The following is a 15,075-nucleotide window of genomic DNA, read 5'->3' on the forward strand; positions in this document are numbered from 1 at the left end:
CACCTATGGCACATTAGTGATGGCTTCTGAGAGGATCCAACCTGTCCATCACATCCAGCCCTGCGTATGCAACTTGAGCACGTCATAGCCCCTTCACACACTGTTACCCCACCTTAAAAAGACACAGCAGAAGAAAAACACACACACACAACACAGCATTGTCCTTTTTCCTTCCTCCATTTGTGCAGACTAATAAGCTTCTAAGTTTGGGAGAAGTGTAAGAAGGTGCAAATGTGATTCACAGGTACAGCGTTATTGTTATGTGATGGAAACTGATTTCCCAAATTCACTGTGGTCCTGGAACCCACCATCTTTGAGCTCTCCAGTCGGGGCTTCTCATAGACACATACACAACACATACACAGATAGCCCTTCAAGTTGGGAGAGTTAAATTTACCAGGGCACTGGGGTAACCAGGGTTGTTTATATAGGAAGGAATTTAATACCAAGAGTAAGAAGCGACAGTGCCTACTAGACAACCAAGTAGTCCTTCCCTAGGCTACAACCCCATACCCCCATGGGCCCCCACTACTACCAAAGGAGGGAGGGAGGGGAGTAGCAGGGGCTGGAGACTCGAGGAGCATCCATTCTGAACACAGCAGTGGCCTGGCAGGTGGTGGTCCAAAAGGCAGGCAGGGAAGAAGGAAAGAGTGTCTTTTGCCTTTCGCCCTACCTCTTCCCTGGGTCCAGGCCACTGTGAGGCCTGAGGGAGGTACCCACAGGGATCGGAAGGGTCAGGATGGGGACCACCACAGCAGAGAAGGCAGAGGTTGGGCATTACAGCCAGATAACAGGAAGGAGACGCCCATTTTATTTTTCCCTGGAACACTGGCGGCTCCAGGTCTGACGCATCCCCGAGGCTTTCTTATGCTTCTGGTCCAGCACCTGGGCCATGTAGTTCTCCTGCTGCTTCTGGATCCAAAAGTCAGACATGTGATTCCTGCAACGGAGCCGGCTGGGCATGGGCTGGGGACAGCCCAAGGGTAGGGACCAGAGGTCTGGCTCCCCACTTCCATCAACAATCCCCAGCCTGGCCCGGACCCCTCACCTGAAGATCTCTTTCTGCTGGCTGATAACTTGCTGCAACTCCTTATTCTCATTCTCTTTGCCATTAAGTATATCTTCTTGCTTTATAACGTGAGACTCAATTTCTGTGGGGGAGAGAGGCAGGGAGGAGGAGTGGTTCCCATCCCATGAGCTCCTTCCTGAAATAAGGCATTCCCTCAGGGGTCTCTTCAGAACTTGGCTCCCCCAGAGCAGAGGTTGTCCAACAGTAGTTGCTAATACCTTCGTAAGAATGAGTTTATTATGGAGTCATGATGGGGTGGGAGTGGAGGGCACAACATCTTGATGAATGTGTCAGTGACTTTACAGCTCTATTCTGGACCAGGTAGCTCACATGAGGGCAGGCAAGGGCCCTTGGAGAGAGATGGTCAGCCCTGCCCAAGAGCAGGAGGATGAATGGCTCCTGCCCTCAACTCCTGCAGCTTTTTACAGATATCACCTCCTTGGTGAGACCCTTCCTAGTCTAAAATCACAACCCTTCCCAATACTTCCTATCCCCTTTTCCTGCTTTATTTTCCTTCTTAGCACTTATATCTCACAGACCATACATTTTGCTCATTTGTCTTTTCCTCTACTAGGATATAAGGTCCACAAGGACAAGGATTTTTTGTTTTATTCACGGCTTTAACCCTAAGGCCTAAAATAGTACCTGGCACGTACTAGATGTACAATACTTTTACTTGTGGAATGAACAGGATGTCCCCTGGGCCTTTAGGTCTTAGAAACATCACCTAGTTCAGTCATTTCAATCCAACCAGACCTACTGAGGACCAGCTGGATGCCCAGCCCTGTGTTAGGGCCTCAGGGGAGAAGACAGGATCCCTATTCCACAGGGCAGGTGGGGAGGACCCAGGGAGACAGTGGTGGCAAAGATTAAGTGCTCATTAGAAGCAAGCATAAGTTTTGTGTCAAAATCCAGTAAGGCTGTAGGGATCTCGGGTTGCTTCATTTACATAATGTCCCTCAGGGAGTCCTGGAAAATTCTGATCCTCAAAGGAAGAAAATCCTACTGCTTTTAAAGGCTGGACAAAGATTAACTAGAACATAAGCTCTGAAAATGCAGATATACTGAAGCAGTGAAGGTTTCAAAAGAGAAGATCTGATTAAAAAGTTAAGGCACACGTTACAGAGAGACATGGGTGAAGGAAAAGAATGAAAACATGGGCTCACTGGGCCACAGGACCAGGACTATTGAACCTCCTTCCCCAGGTCATCCAGTGAATCCAAACTGATTGTTTGTGAAGTTCTTATGGGAAAAAAGTAACATAGGGCTTCCCTGGTGGTGCAGTGGTTGCGAGTCTGCCTGCCGGTGCGGGGGACGCGGGTTCGTGCCCCAGCCCGGGACGCAAAAAAAAAGTATCATAAATGTGTTTGATTCTTTTAAAATAAATGAGAGCTAAATTTAGAATAAACAGCACCCAATGAGAGAATGGTTAGAAAAGCCTTTTGAGAATAAGGAACTATGTAAGAGTAAAACTGGAACCATGCAAAGGGAGGTGGGGGGGGTGGGAGACAGGCCAGGGGGTAGCTCAGGTCACCAGATCTCCTCATGTGAGGGCTTATGCCCTACTGGAGGAGTTCAGGACTTTCTTGGGGGAGGCAGCCAGGCTCCTCCCCGTGACTCACACACCTTCCACAAGCAGTCGCAGAGCCCTGAGGCCCTGGCTGATCTCTAGGAAATATCCTAGAGGAAGGGCCTCTAGCAGCACCAGGAAAGAACCCTAGGTTCCTTTTAGGGAAGTGGGGGGATGTCCAGGGAAAGGGGAAGGACTAGGAGACCAACATCCTTGGGTATGGAGGCACTGACTGCCTGTTGGGCTCCAGGAGGTCCTAACAGGAGCTCTTTTTTAAAATTTATTTATTTTATTTATTTTATTTTTGGCTGCATTGGGTCTTCGTCGCTGCGCGCGGGCTTTTCTCTAGTTGCGGTGCGCGGGCTTCTCATTGCGGTGGCTTCTCATTGCGAAGCATGGGCTCTAGGCACGCGGGCTCAGTAGTTGTGGCTTGTGGGCTCTAGAGCGCAGGCTCAGTAGCTGTGGCGCACAGGCTTAGTTGCTCTGCGGCATGTGGGATCTTCCCGGACCAGGACTCGAACCTGTGTCCTCTGCATTGGCAGGCGGATTCTTAACCACTGCACCACCAGGGAAGCCCTAACAGGAGCTCTTGATCAAACAACCATGAGGCTTGTTAGTCCACTTGGCCAGATTAAGATGGCAGCCTGCTGGCATCTTTCCAGTGACAGTACTCACCAGGGGAGAGAGAAGGCTGCATTGGTGGGTAGGGGGTGCCCAAGGCTCCAGGTGGGGGCCCATCAGGAGAGACACTGAACCTCTTTTGGGCTTGAATTCTGGCCTACTCGAAATGAATGCTGCAGTGAATGAAGGAAATGTTGTATATGGAATTCACATCTACTACTTTTTTTTTTTTTTTTTTGCGGTACGCGGGCCTCTCACTGTTGTGGCGTCTCCTGTTGTGGAGCACAGGCTCCGGATGCGCAGGCTCAGCGGCCATGGTTCACGGGCCCAGCCCCTCCACGGCATGTGGGATCTTCCCAGACCGGGGCATGAACCTGTGTCGCCTGCATCGGCAGGCGGACTCTCAACCACTGCACCACCAGGGAAGCCCCACATCTACTTCTTAAACTAGGTAAGGGGAATTTAGCATTCTGGGAAAATGAAAGGGGGTCCTAAGGTCTCAGGACACTGGGTAGCTCACTGAAAGTGCCCCACAACTCAGAGCACCAGCTGAGTCAACAGGTGGCCACAGGCATCTGCATAGAGCAGAGTTGAAACCTAATGGCCCACAGACATATTTTCCTTGGCCCATACAATATTTTAAAAATTTCTAAATCAGTTGCCAACCCTAAAAAGTCAGAAAAGCTTCCATTAAAATGTGGTCTCCAGTTTCTTTTTTAAAGATCTGACAGTACTGGGCCCCTATTCCTACGGCAGAGGTTCTAGGCCCTTGAGAGGGGGCATGGTTCTCCACATTACCACAGTCCCCACTCCTCCTAGTGGGTCCCCAACACTGAAACTAAGGGTCAGATTCCACACAGCACTGTGATTGCCCCGTTGTTCCTCTGGTAACAGAGTTATAAGTCAAGTACACTATTTCTAATAGTCACCAAAAGTGGGAAAACAAAAAGGTAGGCTAAGAAGGTCATATGTTTCAAGAAAAATGGGAGCGAGCCCATTCCTTTATGGCCATGAAGAATACTGTACACCAACTACTTCCCTCATTTCCGTGGCCTGCCTGGTCCCTGAAGGCCTTTGCGAAGGTGTGGCCCACCTGGGCTTGCCTTTATCCTCAGCCAGGGGCAGAAGTTGGGGTGAAACCCTGCTCTGAACACCGGCACTGGGCTGTGAGGGAAGAGCCCACGTACGTAAGCATGGGAGGGAGCGTGGGCCTCCCGCCTACCATTGCACTTGGTGATTAGCTGGTCCTTCTTGCTGGACTCCTGCGGGGCTCTGCTCTTGACACTGGAGAGCCTGAGTGGAGAAGATAAGAAAGGGTGGGAAGGCTGATGGGCAGATGGGACCCCCAACCGTTCCCCCACTACCAAGGCCCACTCACGCCTTTTCAAAGGCCAGCTTCTCTTTCTCCAGCTGTTTAGACAGCACCTCTACATCTCCGAGGGCAAACTGCAACTTCTCCTCTTCCTTGGCCAGGAGAACCTTGGTCTTGGCATGGGCAGCTTTCTCTTCCTGCAGGGACAGCAGCAGTGACCTCATTATCCCAAGCCACTTTGGGTCTCCTAGGCTCCCTTAACCAGCCCCCTTTCTCAGAATGGCACATAGAATCCAGGGTACAGGAAGATTCTGTCCTTACTATTGGGGCTGGAGGCTCTCAGAGGCTAATACTCAATGACTCTACCCAATCACAGGGATCCTGGGAAATGGGGGAAGCTTAGAAGCTGACAGAGGCCATCACTTACCACCAGCTTTTTCTCCACTGCCTGGAACTCTTCTTTACTGACAAAATTTTCATCCTGGAGAACCATCTGCAACAGAGGCTGGCTCAGGGAGGGGCTGGGGTGGTAGGGGTTTCTCTCGGGACCAGGACTGAGAATAGATAATGGGATGCCTAGGGCACCTAGGATGACACTGGGGCCCAGGAAAGGGAGAGTTCATTCCACAAGATTCACTGATGCTCAGCTCTATGTCCTGCCCTCAAGTAGCAAGAAGTCTCATGGAGAAGACAGTCCATGGCCACCACTTCTAACATGGTGTGTGCTATGATGGAGGTTCCCAGAGGAGGCCCCTGACCCGGCCTGGGGAAGGGTCAGAACAGCTTGAAGGGAAGGGGATGTCAACCTGATATCTGACTGCTAAATAGGAGTGGGCCAGAAGAAGAGGATGGAAAAGAAAAGTGTTCCAGACGGTGAGAACACACATGCAAAGGCCAGCTGCCAACAGAAAGACCTGGGTACCTAAAGGTATGCAGGTAATTCAGTGTCCAGAGCTGCATACTACCGTTAAAGAAATAGATGTGAAGTCAGTTTTATGTGTCCCCACCTTCTTACCCAGATAAAAAACAAAACAGAAAAACCATGAACTCCAGTTGGCCAGCGTCTTACCATGCCTGTCCATGTAATCTGTGGCTCCAATGCTTTGCACACATGAACGGGGGTTTGACCAAAAAAGCAAAAGCAAAGGGACAGAAAGGGATTGGAAGCCTTTAAGTCAACATGTGAAGAGCCAATTCTGTGCTTACTGCACTCATCATGGGGAGGGGATTCCATAATAGGAAGGATGTTATAGTTACTCTGCACACAAGGGCCTTGGCAAGTCAGTGAAGTCATCTTCAATTAGAAATGAGGAAATTGGGAATTCCCTGGCGGTCCAGTGGTTAGGACTCCAGCTTTCACTGCGAGAGGCCGGGGTTGGATCCCTGGTCAGGGAACTAAGATCCCGCAAGCCATGTGGCGAGGCCAAAAAAAAAAAAAAAAGAAATGGGGAAACTAAAGCTCAGCGAATAGATGGGCATATCTATCAGGCCCTGCACAACCAGTCAAAGAGAGTAGGAAACAACTTGGCGTTGACTAAAATTCCCCGGTAAATATTCACGAGACACTGCCCCCTTTTGGCTCCACCTCTACCAGCCGGAACACATCTGGGCCCCGCCTCCTCGTGATGACGCCATTGGCAATGTGCTCTCGGCCCGCCCCTGGCATCGGGACAGAGTCTGGCCCCGCCCCCACCACTTAGGCGTCCAGTCCGGCATCCCCCAGCTCTTCTGGTTGCGTACCACGTTCCTCAGCTGGTGGATCAGTTCCTCCTGAGCCTCAATCACGTCCCGCAGTTGATCGAAGGCGAGACACACTGATCCTGAACCCCCCTGCGACCACCCGACGGGCGTCCCCATCTTTCGCCCCCACCAGCTCGTTGGAAATGGCTGCCGCGGCTTGCCTCCCCGCTGACGCCTACCAATGAAAATGAGACGCCACAAAGCACCCTGGCAACCAGGGGCGGGGACTTCCTTTGTTAGCAGGGATGGGGCCCGCCTCTTAAAGGAGCCGCTCTCTTAGAGGAGCCGCCTGGGTAAGAGAACCTCCAACACCGTTAGTAATTTAAGTTTATAGTGAATTTGCACATCTATTATATGATATGTTTCTCACGCAGTCCTGAGGAGCGGGCAGGCAACACTCAGACACCAGCCCTCACCCTTCTCCCAGGGCCCAAGACCCTGAAGCAAGGGTCAGCTGAGACAACCCCTGCATATTTAGCTTCACATGTCTCTTTATTCCACTTTAATCTCTAAATTTCCCCCATAGTATGAGACTCCAGCCTCCTGTGATCTTTATTTCTCCTAGGAACACACTTAGTACTTAGGGGGCCTGAGCCTAAGCAATGAGGGGAAGCTCAAGAATAGAAAAGGAGAGTGGCTTCACCCAAGATAAGAGTCCTCACATTCTGGTACCAGGCTCTGGACAGCCTGAAGAGCCTGAAGATATTAGAACTGAAGTCAGGCATGAAGGAGACTTGTAAAATGGAGGCAGGGAAGGATAAGGTGATCACACATCCCCACCAATCCTCATTGAGGGCTTTTTTTTTTTTTTTTTCCTGTACGCGGGCCTCTCACTGCTGCGGCCTCTCCCGTTGCGGAGCACAGGCTCCCGACGCGCAGACTCCGCGGCCATGGCCCACGGGCCCAGCCGCTCCGCGGCATGTGGGATCCTTCTGGACCGGGGCACGAACCCGGGTTCCCTGCATCGGCAGGCGGACTCTCAACCACTGCGCCACCAGGGAAGCCCTGAGGGCTTGTTTTGAAACCCAAATAAGATTACGCTCAGGCTATTAGATATTAGCTATTACCAGAGCTAATATTTATCGAGTATTCACTATTTCATGACACCATTATGCCTTATTAGTGTTATTTCATGTGATCCTCACAATAACCTTGTGAAGTAGGTTCTAATGTCCACATTTTACAGGTGAGAAAATGCAGGTTCTATGAGAATGAATAACCCAATAAGCCAAGGTCACCCAAGCTAGTGAGCCTTGCAACAGGGTTTTGACAGAGGCAGTCTGATTCCAGAGTCCATGTTCTTAACTGTGATGCTGTGATGCATTTTGGTTGAACATAATGGATTCTGAAGTTATGGAATTTGAAACCCGCAAGTAGGAAATGACTAAAATAAGAAGGAGTTTGGAAAAAATGTTGTCGATGACCACAAAGGGAAGTTGAAATTTCAGGTAAGCCACTTAGGCTGCTCTCCTTAGCTGCTTAGGTGCCTCTTTTTGGCTGGATGTTGTGACCTAACAAACATGGCCATTCCTGTGGCTCTCCCAGTGGTAGCCCTTGTTTTATCTTTCCTTTTTTATTGTGTCTGTTCTCATGTCCTTGAGGGCAAGGCCACCTCTGTTGATCAGTTTTTAAGGGCCTAGAGCTGTAGAGTCCAACAGAATTTCTCTGATGGAAATGTTCTGCACCGTCCAGTACCAGCAGCCAGTAGCCTCCTGTGGCTCAGCAGTACTTGAAATGTAGCTCAGGTGACTGAGGAATTGCTTTTTAAATTTTTTAAAATTCCAATTAAAATTTAAATTTAAATAGCCAGGGACTTCCCTGGTGGTGCAAAGGTTAAGAATCCACCTGCCAATGCAGGGGACACGGGTTCGAACACTGGTCCGGGAAGATCCCACATGCATGGAGCAACTAAGCCCGTGCACCACAACTACTGAGCCTGGGCTCTAGAGCCCGTGAGCCACAATGGCTCACGTGCTGCAACTACTGAAGCCTGTGTGCCTAGAGCCCATGCTCCTCAAGGAAGAGTAGCCCCCGCTCACTGCAACTAGAGAAAGCCCAGGCACACCAATAAAGACCAAACGCAGTCAAAAGTAAATAAATAAATAAATAATAAATAAATTTAAATAGTCATATTTGGCTAGTGGCTACTGTATTGGGTATCATGGGACTATAGGGTGCTCTGTGGTTTATGTGCCTCAGGACAGAGACCTCTAGGAACTTTGTCTTTCAAATGTGAATGCTCCTTTGAATTACCCTGGACAAAGCTGCACATTGCTCTGGGGCAGCGATCACTGAATCTCCCCATGGACTCTGTCCCCTCTCTAGGGTCTTTTAGGAGGTGCTGCTTGATGTTCCCTTGCCACTCAACATTCACCTCCGCCAGCTGCCCTCCACATTTAGGGCAAAACCCTAAAAGGCTCCAGCAGCCAGTTCCTGAGGATGGGAAGTTATGAGCAAAGAGAGAACCCTGGATCCAGGTCCGCACCCTGCATACTAACATGGACATGAGGGACGGTCACCCTGGTTGGGGATTGCCACGGACTCCCACTCTATGTCAACAAAAACTACAGGTTCTTAGCCAGCTGGGGCTCAGCAAAGCTCAGAATAACATGACATCACAGATAGCTTTGTGATCCTGCCCTGGGAAGTGCTGCCTTTCTGCACAGGCTTGTCATACTGGTTGATGTTCTGGTTATCTACTGCTGTATTAACAAATCACCCAAAATTTACAGCTTAAGAAAATCACTTTGCTCAGGAATCTTCACTTTGGGCAGGGTTCAATAGTGAAAGCTTATTTCTGCTCTATGCCTGGGATGGTTAGTGGGGTGGGGGGTGAGGGTATGAGAAGTTCCACTTCCAGGACGGCTCACTCGCATAACTGGCAAGTTGGTGCTGTCAGCTGGGAGCTCATCTAAGACTCAGGACCAAGGTTCTTGGTTCCTCACCATGCGCCACTTGGGCTTTCTCATAGCATGGTGATTGGGTTTAAAAGAAAGCATCCAAAGTGATGAAACAGAGGGAATACCCTAGTGGTCCAGTGGTTAGGACCCTGTGCTTCCACTGCCGGGGGCCCAGGTTCCAAAAACAAAAACAAAAACAAAACACAAAGTGACGAAATGAGAGATGCCAGTTTTCTTAAGGCCTGGGCCTAAAAACTGGCATAGTGTCATTTCTGCCCAACCCTATTCGTCAAGGAACCACAGAGTCCGTATTCAAGCAGTGGGGACATGTCCTACCTTTTTTTTTTTTTTTCCTTTGCGGCACATGGGCCTCTCACCTCCGTGGCCTCTCCCCCCGCGGAGCACAGGCTCCGGACCCGCAGGCCCAGCGGCCATGGCCCATGGACCCAGCCGCTCTGCGGCACGCAGGAGCCTCCCGGACCGGGGCACGAACTGCGTCCCCTGCACCGTCAGGCGGACTCCCAACCACTGCACCACCAGGGAAGCCCCATCCTACCTTTTGATAGGAGTAGTTTCAAAGAATTTGAGCTGTACTTCCAGAGGAACTCCTGACAGGTGACATGTCGTTTCCTTCAAGGTTCAGTTCAGATAATACCAGACTGGAACTTAGTCTAATGGGGGAGACAGATAATAATCAAATAAACACCCAACTAAATCCCAGTTTAAGTCACTATTCAAGTAAATAGCATTATAGCTATGAGAGGTACAAGAAAGAGAGGAATGAGAATAATTTAAAAGGAGATTTAGCCCAGCCTGGGGTGTCAGGTGTGAGGAAGAGATGTTTGAGCTGAATGAAACCTATTAAGGTAACCAGGAGGCACTTTGCAAAGGGGGCAGGGGCAAGTGAATGGGAAAGGCTTCCAGAAAGAGTGAATAGTATATACAAAGTCCCTCGGGCAAAAGAGTTGGCATAGTGTAGTAACTAAAAGGCTAGTATGGCAGAAAAGAAAAAGTTGTACAGGACAAGCAGGGGTAGCGGCCAGAAACTTGGTAGAGCCTTGTTAAGTATTAGGCCATACTGAAGACTTTGCTGATTTTTATTACAGGGGCAAAAGAAAGGTACTGAAGTATTTTAAACAAGAGGGTGATATGCTATAATTTATGCTTTGAAAAGATCTCTCTGGTTGAAGCAAGGTGTACAGATTGGAGATGGCCCTAAGTAAATGCACAGACTACTTAGGCAGCTACTGCAGTGGTTTCTGTCAGAGAAAGTGGATGGTATTTGGGAGTCAGGTGGTATCAGAGGAGATGAAGAGAGAAGATGGATTTAGGATGTTCTGGAGGTAGAATTTATAGGACTTAATGATGGAGGGGATATGGGAAAAAGGGAGCCGAGGTGTTTGGTTATCTACTGCTGCAGACTACCACAAAATGTAATGGCTTAAAACAGTAGCCAGGGGACTTCCCTGGTGGTCCAGTGGTTAAGACCGCGCTTCCAATGCAGGGGCCGCGGGTTCAATCCCTGGTCGGGGAACTAAGATCCCACATACCGCTCGGCGTGGCCAAAAAAAAAAAAAGAAACAAACATGAGCCAGTGTATTATTTGCTCATGGTTCTGCAGTTTGAACCAGGCTTGGCAGGGCAGCTCATTTCTGCTGTTATCATCAGCGTGGGTGGCAACCAGTTTGGCTCAGATTGTGTCTGGGTTCAGTTCTTGCTGCCAGCTCAGTTGTTTGGTTCTCCTCTGCATGGCTTCTCCATGTGGTTAGCTTGGTGGTCTCAGGGTGGTGGGACTTAAATGGAAGCTGGTTTCCCCTAAGTGCAAAAATGCAAGCTGCTGGTTTTGCCACATTCTATTGATTAAAGATCAAGGCCAGCCCGGGTCAGAAAGGGGACTATACAAGGTCATGAATATTAGGTGTGGTCCACTGGAGGACACCAAATTAAGTCTACCACACAAAGTCTCCTGGGCTTCTGACTTCATATTTGGATGGATGGTGGTGCTATTTGTGGAAATGGGAGCACTCCAATGGTGTTGCTTCTATCCCCATTTAAAAAAAAATCACTGCACTCTGTATGAAGGATGATTACATTTCAAATCTCTTTTCCTCAGAATTGCTTTCACTGATCCTCCATCCTGGATTAAATCCCATTGTTATAGATTCCCAAGCTTCCTTTGGTCTCCCCTTTGACATTCATCCCACTGGGGAGCATTGTCTAATTGGCTCCCCCATTAGATGTGAACTCCAGGAGCCATGGTACTGGGTCTCACTTGTTTCCTGACCCCCATCCCAAAAGTTCAGCCCACCTGGTACATAGTAAGTTCTCCATCTTTGCTGAATTGAATATCACCTTAATATTTCTTCACATGAAATGTATTATTATTACATTAACAATGTCCTGTATTCCTAAACCAAGACTACCCTAACTGAGGACTGTTAGGAACAAAGCCAGCAAGGAACTGGGATAACACCTGATGTTCAGATGCTAAGTAGATTTGATGTGTACATTGGCTGTAATATGCTGCAGCTGCTGACATCTGATGGAAAACAAATATTGAATTGGTGATGCCACCAATGCTATCTATTATGCTAAACACCAATAATTCCATTGATGTATGAGAGAACACTGGAGCAGAGGTCAACAGCCTGTCTAGTCCTAAGTGGCTCCAAGGAGTCAGGCAATATGCAGTACCTACGGGTGCCATGGGCAAAGGTAAAAGAACAAAGGAAAAATATAAAGCCATTCTTTTTATATAAAACCATTTAATTTATTTCTGTTAAAATACACTCAATCCAGATGTAATGGATCAGGTGACCAGATTTTTCAGGATTCTTACTCCACCAGGAGCTGATTCCATCTGTGTCAAACCTGGCTCTGGTCACAGAACATTCACATCTTTAATTCCAAATACTGAATGTGATGCAAAAGATGTAATCAATATGTAACACACAGGTATATAGTTACTTGGTGGTCACTGCACGAGGTTATCAACAATGCAGGCTCAAAAAATAAGATGTATAATAAGTTGGTCCTTTCCAAAAATAAATATATTAGGACACTAAGCTTATACCTTAAAGGAATCCAAAATAAATACTAATTAAGCGCGCTAGCTCCTGTGAGGAACAGTGCATGCAGACAATGAACCCGCGTGTGTGGCTATTTGTAACAGAAAGCTCTGGAATCCCAAAAGTGCCTCCTCACAAAGCCAGTCCTGAGTGTGAGGATGTAAATGAGAGTAACACATAGCTTGGCTAGGCTGCTGGATTCCACGTTCCAGTGGGGTTTGGAGTTCGGCGTAATTTCTAATAGTTTCCAACAGAAAGAACAGCAATGGCATTTTCTTGCTGGTCACTTCTCCCAAGCTGTGAGGCCTGGAGCTGATCAAGGAAGTTCAGAAGTCTTCTAGTTTGAGCAGATGAACCCCAGGGTTGCTAATCTGGGGACACGGATTCCTTTAAACTGCAGTGCCCCTTGTGATGAGAAGGGTTTTCATCCCACCTTCCTCACTGTTGATCATTTAGTGCAGAGGGCACTTCCATTCTTACGAGAGCTTCGCCTTCTGCTCGAGCCTCAAGCCCTATTTCTTAGCCCCACTCCCATCACGCATCTCCAGTCTGCATTTGTGCTCACAGAAATAGTCTAGAGTTGCATGCCAAGTTCTGAGAGCAAGAATACGCCATGCCTAGAGAGTTTATATATAATAAAAACTTTCCAAATGATGTAGGCAAGAGGAAAATGCTTATTTTACCACCATGCAGACAACCCATCTAAAATGCAACCCAGGAAATTATAGTTTAACAATATTCTGGACAGTACCAAATAGATTAAACTATCCTTCAACCCAAAGCAAATACCATTCCCTTCAGGAAAACCAGGTGTGAGTGTTGCAGTCTATTAGGTAATAAATAAAACAGTACCATCGGTGCTATAAAAACAGACAACAGACCTGACATTTAATGAAGTGAGTTAGTATTGCCTCTATTTAGTATCATCACAGATAACTCATCTCTGCCATGAAATCCAGGTGTGACTACACTATTCACGGGCATCTAGAGCAGAGTCTTGTACCTTGTTAAGTCAGTTTAATTAGGGCCCATTTTCTAGCAGAGATTGGGGTTGGGGACAGGGGAGCTTTGATTTTTGTGTGTACAGGAAAACAACTCTCTATAGCTCATTTGGCCCACAGGCACATTTTACCATGTAAATCCCTTCAGTCACTCAGAGGGGATCAAGGAAGCCCCCCAAAACCCAGGAGGATAGACTTCATTGGGTGACAAAATCTGACTATCTCTGGAGCTGCTCTCCCTCCCTACAGCTGAGTAGGTGCCCCTACCAGCCACCAAAGTCCCACTCTTTACCTCTGGACTCATCTCCTGACCCTGTGGGATGCCCACACGTGGGACAATACTAGATACATCTGCCTAAATCACGGCTATGCATCTGAAAGGAGAAACTCTACTTTGGAAACAAGTTTTAACGTAGACTCTCCTTCCAACAGGAACTCTTCTTCCATCCCGAAGAAAACATGGAGTGTAGACTACATTTACCTACTGATCCTTCCAGGTTCAGATTCATGATATAATCTGGGCAGCTCAATCCTGGTAGTTCACCTCCACAGGAAGGCCCAGAACCACACAGTCCAAGCAACAACTTCCGTCCTCCTTGTCACCAGTGGGAAGAGCTGCCTGCTTTTGTTTTGTACACAGAAGTGGTGTAGAGAGGTGTCCTGAGCGGATATAGCACTGCCATAGAAAGGATACAGGATCCCAGGGTGGGGGGAGGAGCATCCTTGGGAAAGATTCTGCTTTAACCAATATGGCTAGAATTACCTGAGCAATGGGGATGATCACACACTTCCTACTTGATAGTCGGCCTACCATCTAGCTCTGTCACAACAAGTTGTGTGACCCAGTTCAACCATGCATCCTCTCTGGGCCAATGTTCTCATTCCATACCAGGCACTCAACAAATGTTGACTACATGAAAAAGCATCTCCTATCACAAACTACAGGGCACTGGGTTAAACAAAGTGACTGCTGGGGCCAACGCCAGACCCCCATAGCCTCAGACTGAGGGTCTTTCCCCTCTATCTCTAGGCTTGAGCAAACAGCCCAGCTGGCTGGCAGTGCCTCCTCTTAGGTCTGACCACTGTACCTCTGTGGGGTGTAGGGACTCAGCTCAAGTGTGATGCTGCAAGGGGAAATGTCAAAAAGAACATTCTCTGAGTTCTGTGATGGACTAGGGAACCTGCACTGAGCAGCTGAGACTTAGTCTTGCATTTTACCTTCACCCCTGGCCCCTGCTTCCATGTCCATTGAACTGTTTCACTCAATAACTTAATTTCTGGGCTCTCTACAAGAGAGAGGGTTAAGGAAGTAAAAGAAACTCAAATTAGGCAGTTTGCTAATGCTAGTAACTCTGAACAGAGATTAGACAAATAGAAAACTGTGGACTAAAACAGTTTACATTTCTCCATATTTCCCTTAGAAAATGGAAAGTTGAGTTGTTCCAACAGCTGAGTCTGGTGGGGAGACGATGACTCTAATGAAGGGAGAGGTATAATTCTCAGTGCACATTGTAAACAACCAATATTAAGCTGCTTTGGCTAAGCCTAGGAATGACTGGCTATTGAGACTTCACTGAAGGGAAGAAGAAAGAAAATATGAATCTGCTCTGGGGTGCCCTGAACTACCTTTCTAGAGGCAGGGTAGGTGCAGAGCAGGGGGCTGAATCTAATGCTTTGCCATTAATTCAATTTAGATGACCTGCTCCTGGCCCCCAGAGCCAATCCCCGGGAAGGAGTCTGTGATGACAAGTCTGGCTCCATGCTGAAGCACCTCCAACTCTGCCCACCAAACAA

The 15,075-nt window shown here is 48.2% G+C and overlaps 2 protein-coding genes across 2 annotated transcripts in view; both read right to left on the minus strand.

The window, feature by feature from the left end:
- Positions 1-419: 419 nt before the first annotated feature.
- SPATA24 (spermatogenesis associated 24) lies at positions 420-9,884 on the minus strand. The gene is made up of 7 exons (XM_060143713.1): positions 9,769-9,884; positions 6,313-6,487; positions 5,000-5,065; positions 4,639-4,769; positions 4,483-4,553; positions 1,049-1,151; positions 420-912 (listed from the first exon to the last, which is right to left on the minus strand). Exons 2-7 carry the CDS (start codon positions 6,427-6,429, stop codon positions 735-737), a joined length of 666 nt encoding a protein of 221 aa, XP_059999696.1. The 5' UTR covers positions 6,430-6,487; positions 9,769-9,884; the 3' UTR covers positions 420-734.
- The window catches only part of DNAJC18 (DnaJ heat shock protein family (Hsp40) member C18), a 28,492-nt gene continuing 23,185 nt past the window's right edge, over positions 9,769-15,075 (minus strand). Inside the window, exon 8 of the mRNA XM_060143712.1 lies at positions 9,769-9,883. Coding sequence (XP_059999695.1) covers positions 9,879-9,883 — 5 coding nt within the window. The 3' untranslated portion in view covers positions 9,769-9,878. The remainder of the gene's footprint in view (positions 9,884-15,075) is intronic.

The sequence above is a fragment of the Lagenorhynchus albirostris genome, chromosome 3, assembly GCF_949774975.1.
Source record: "Lagenorhynchus albirostris chromosome 3, mLagAlb1.1, whole genome shotgun sequence".
In the NCBI taxonomy this organism is placed as follows: domain Eukaryota; kingdom Metazoa; phylum Chordata; class Mammalia; order Artiodactyla; family Delphinidae; genus Lagenorhynchus; species Lagenorhynchus albirostris.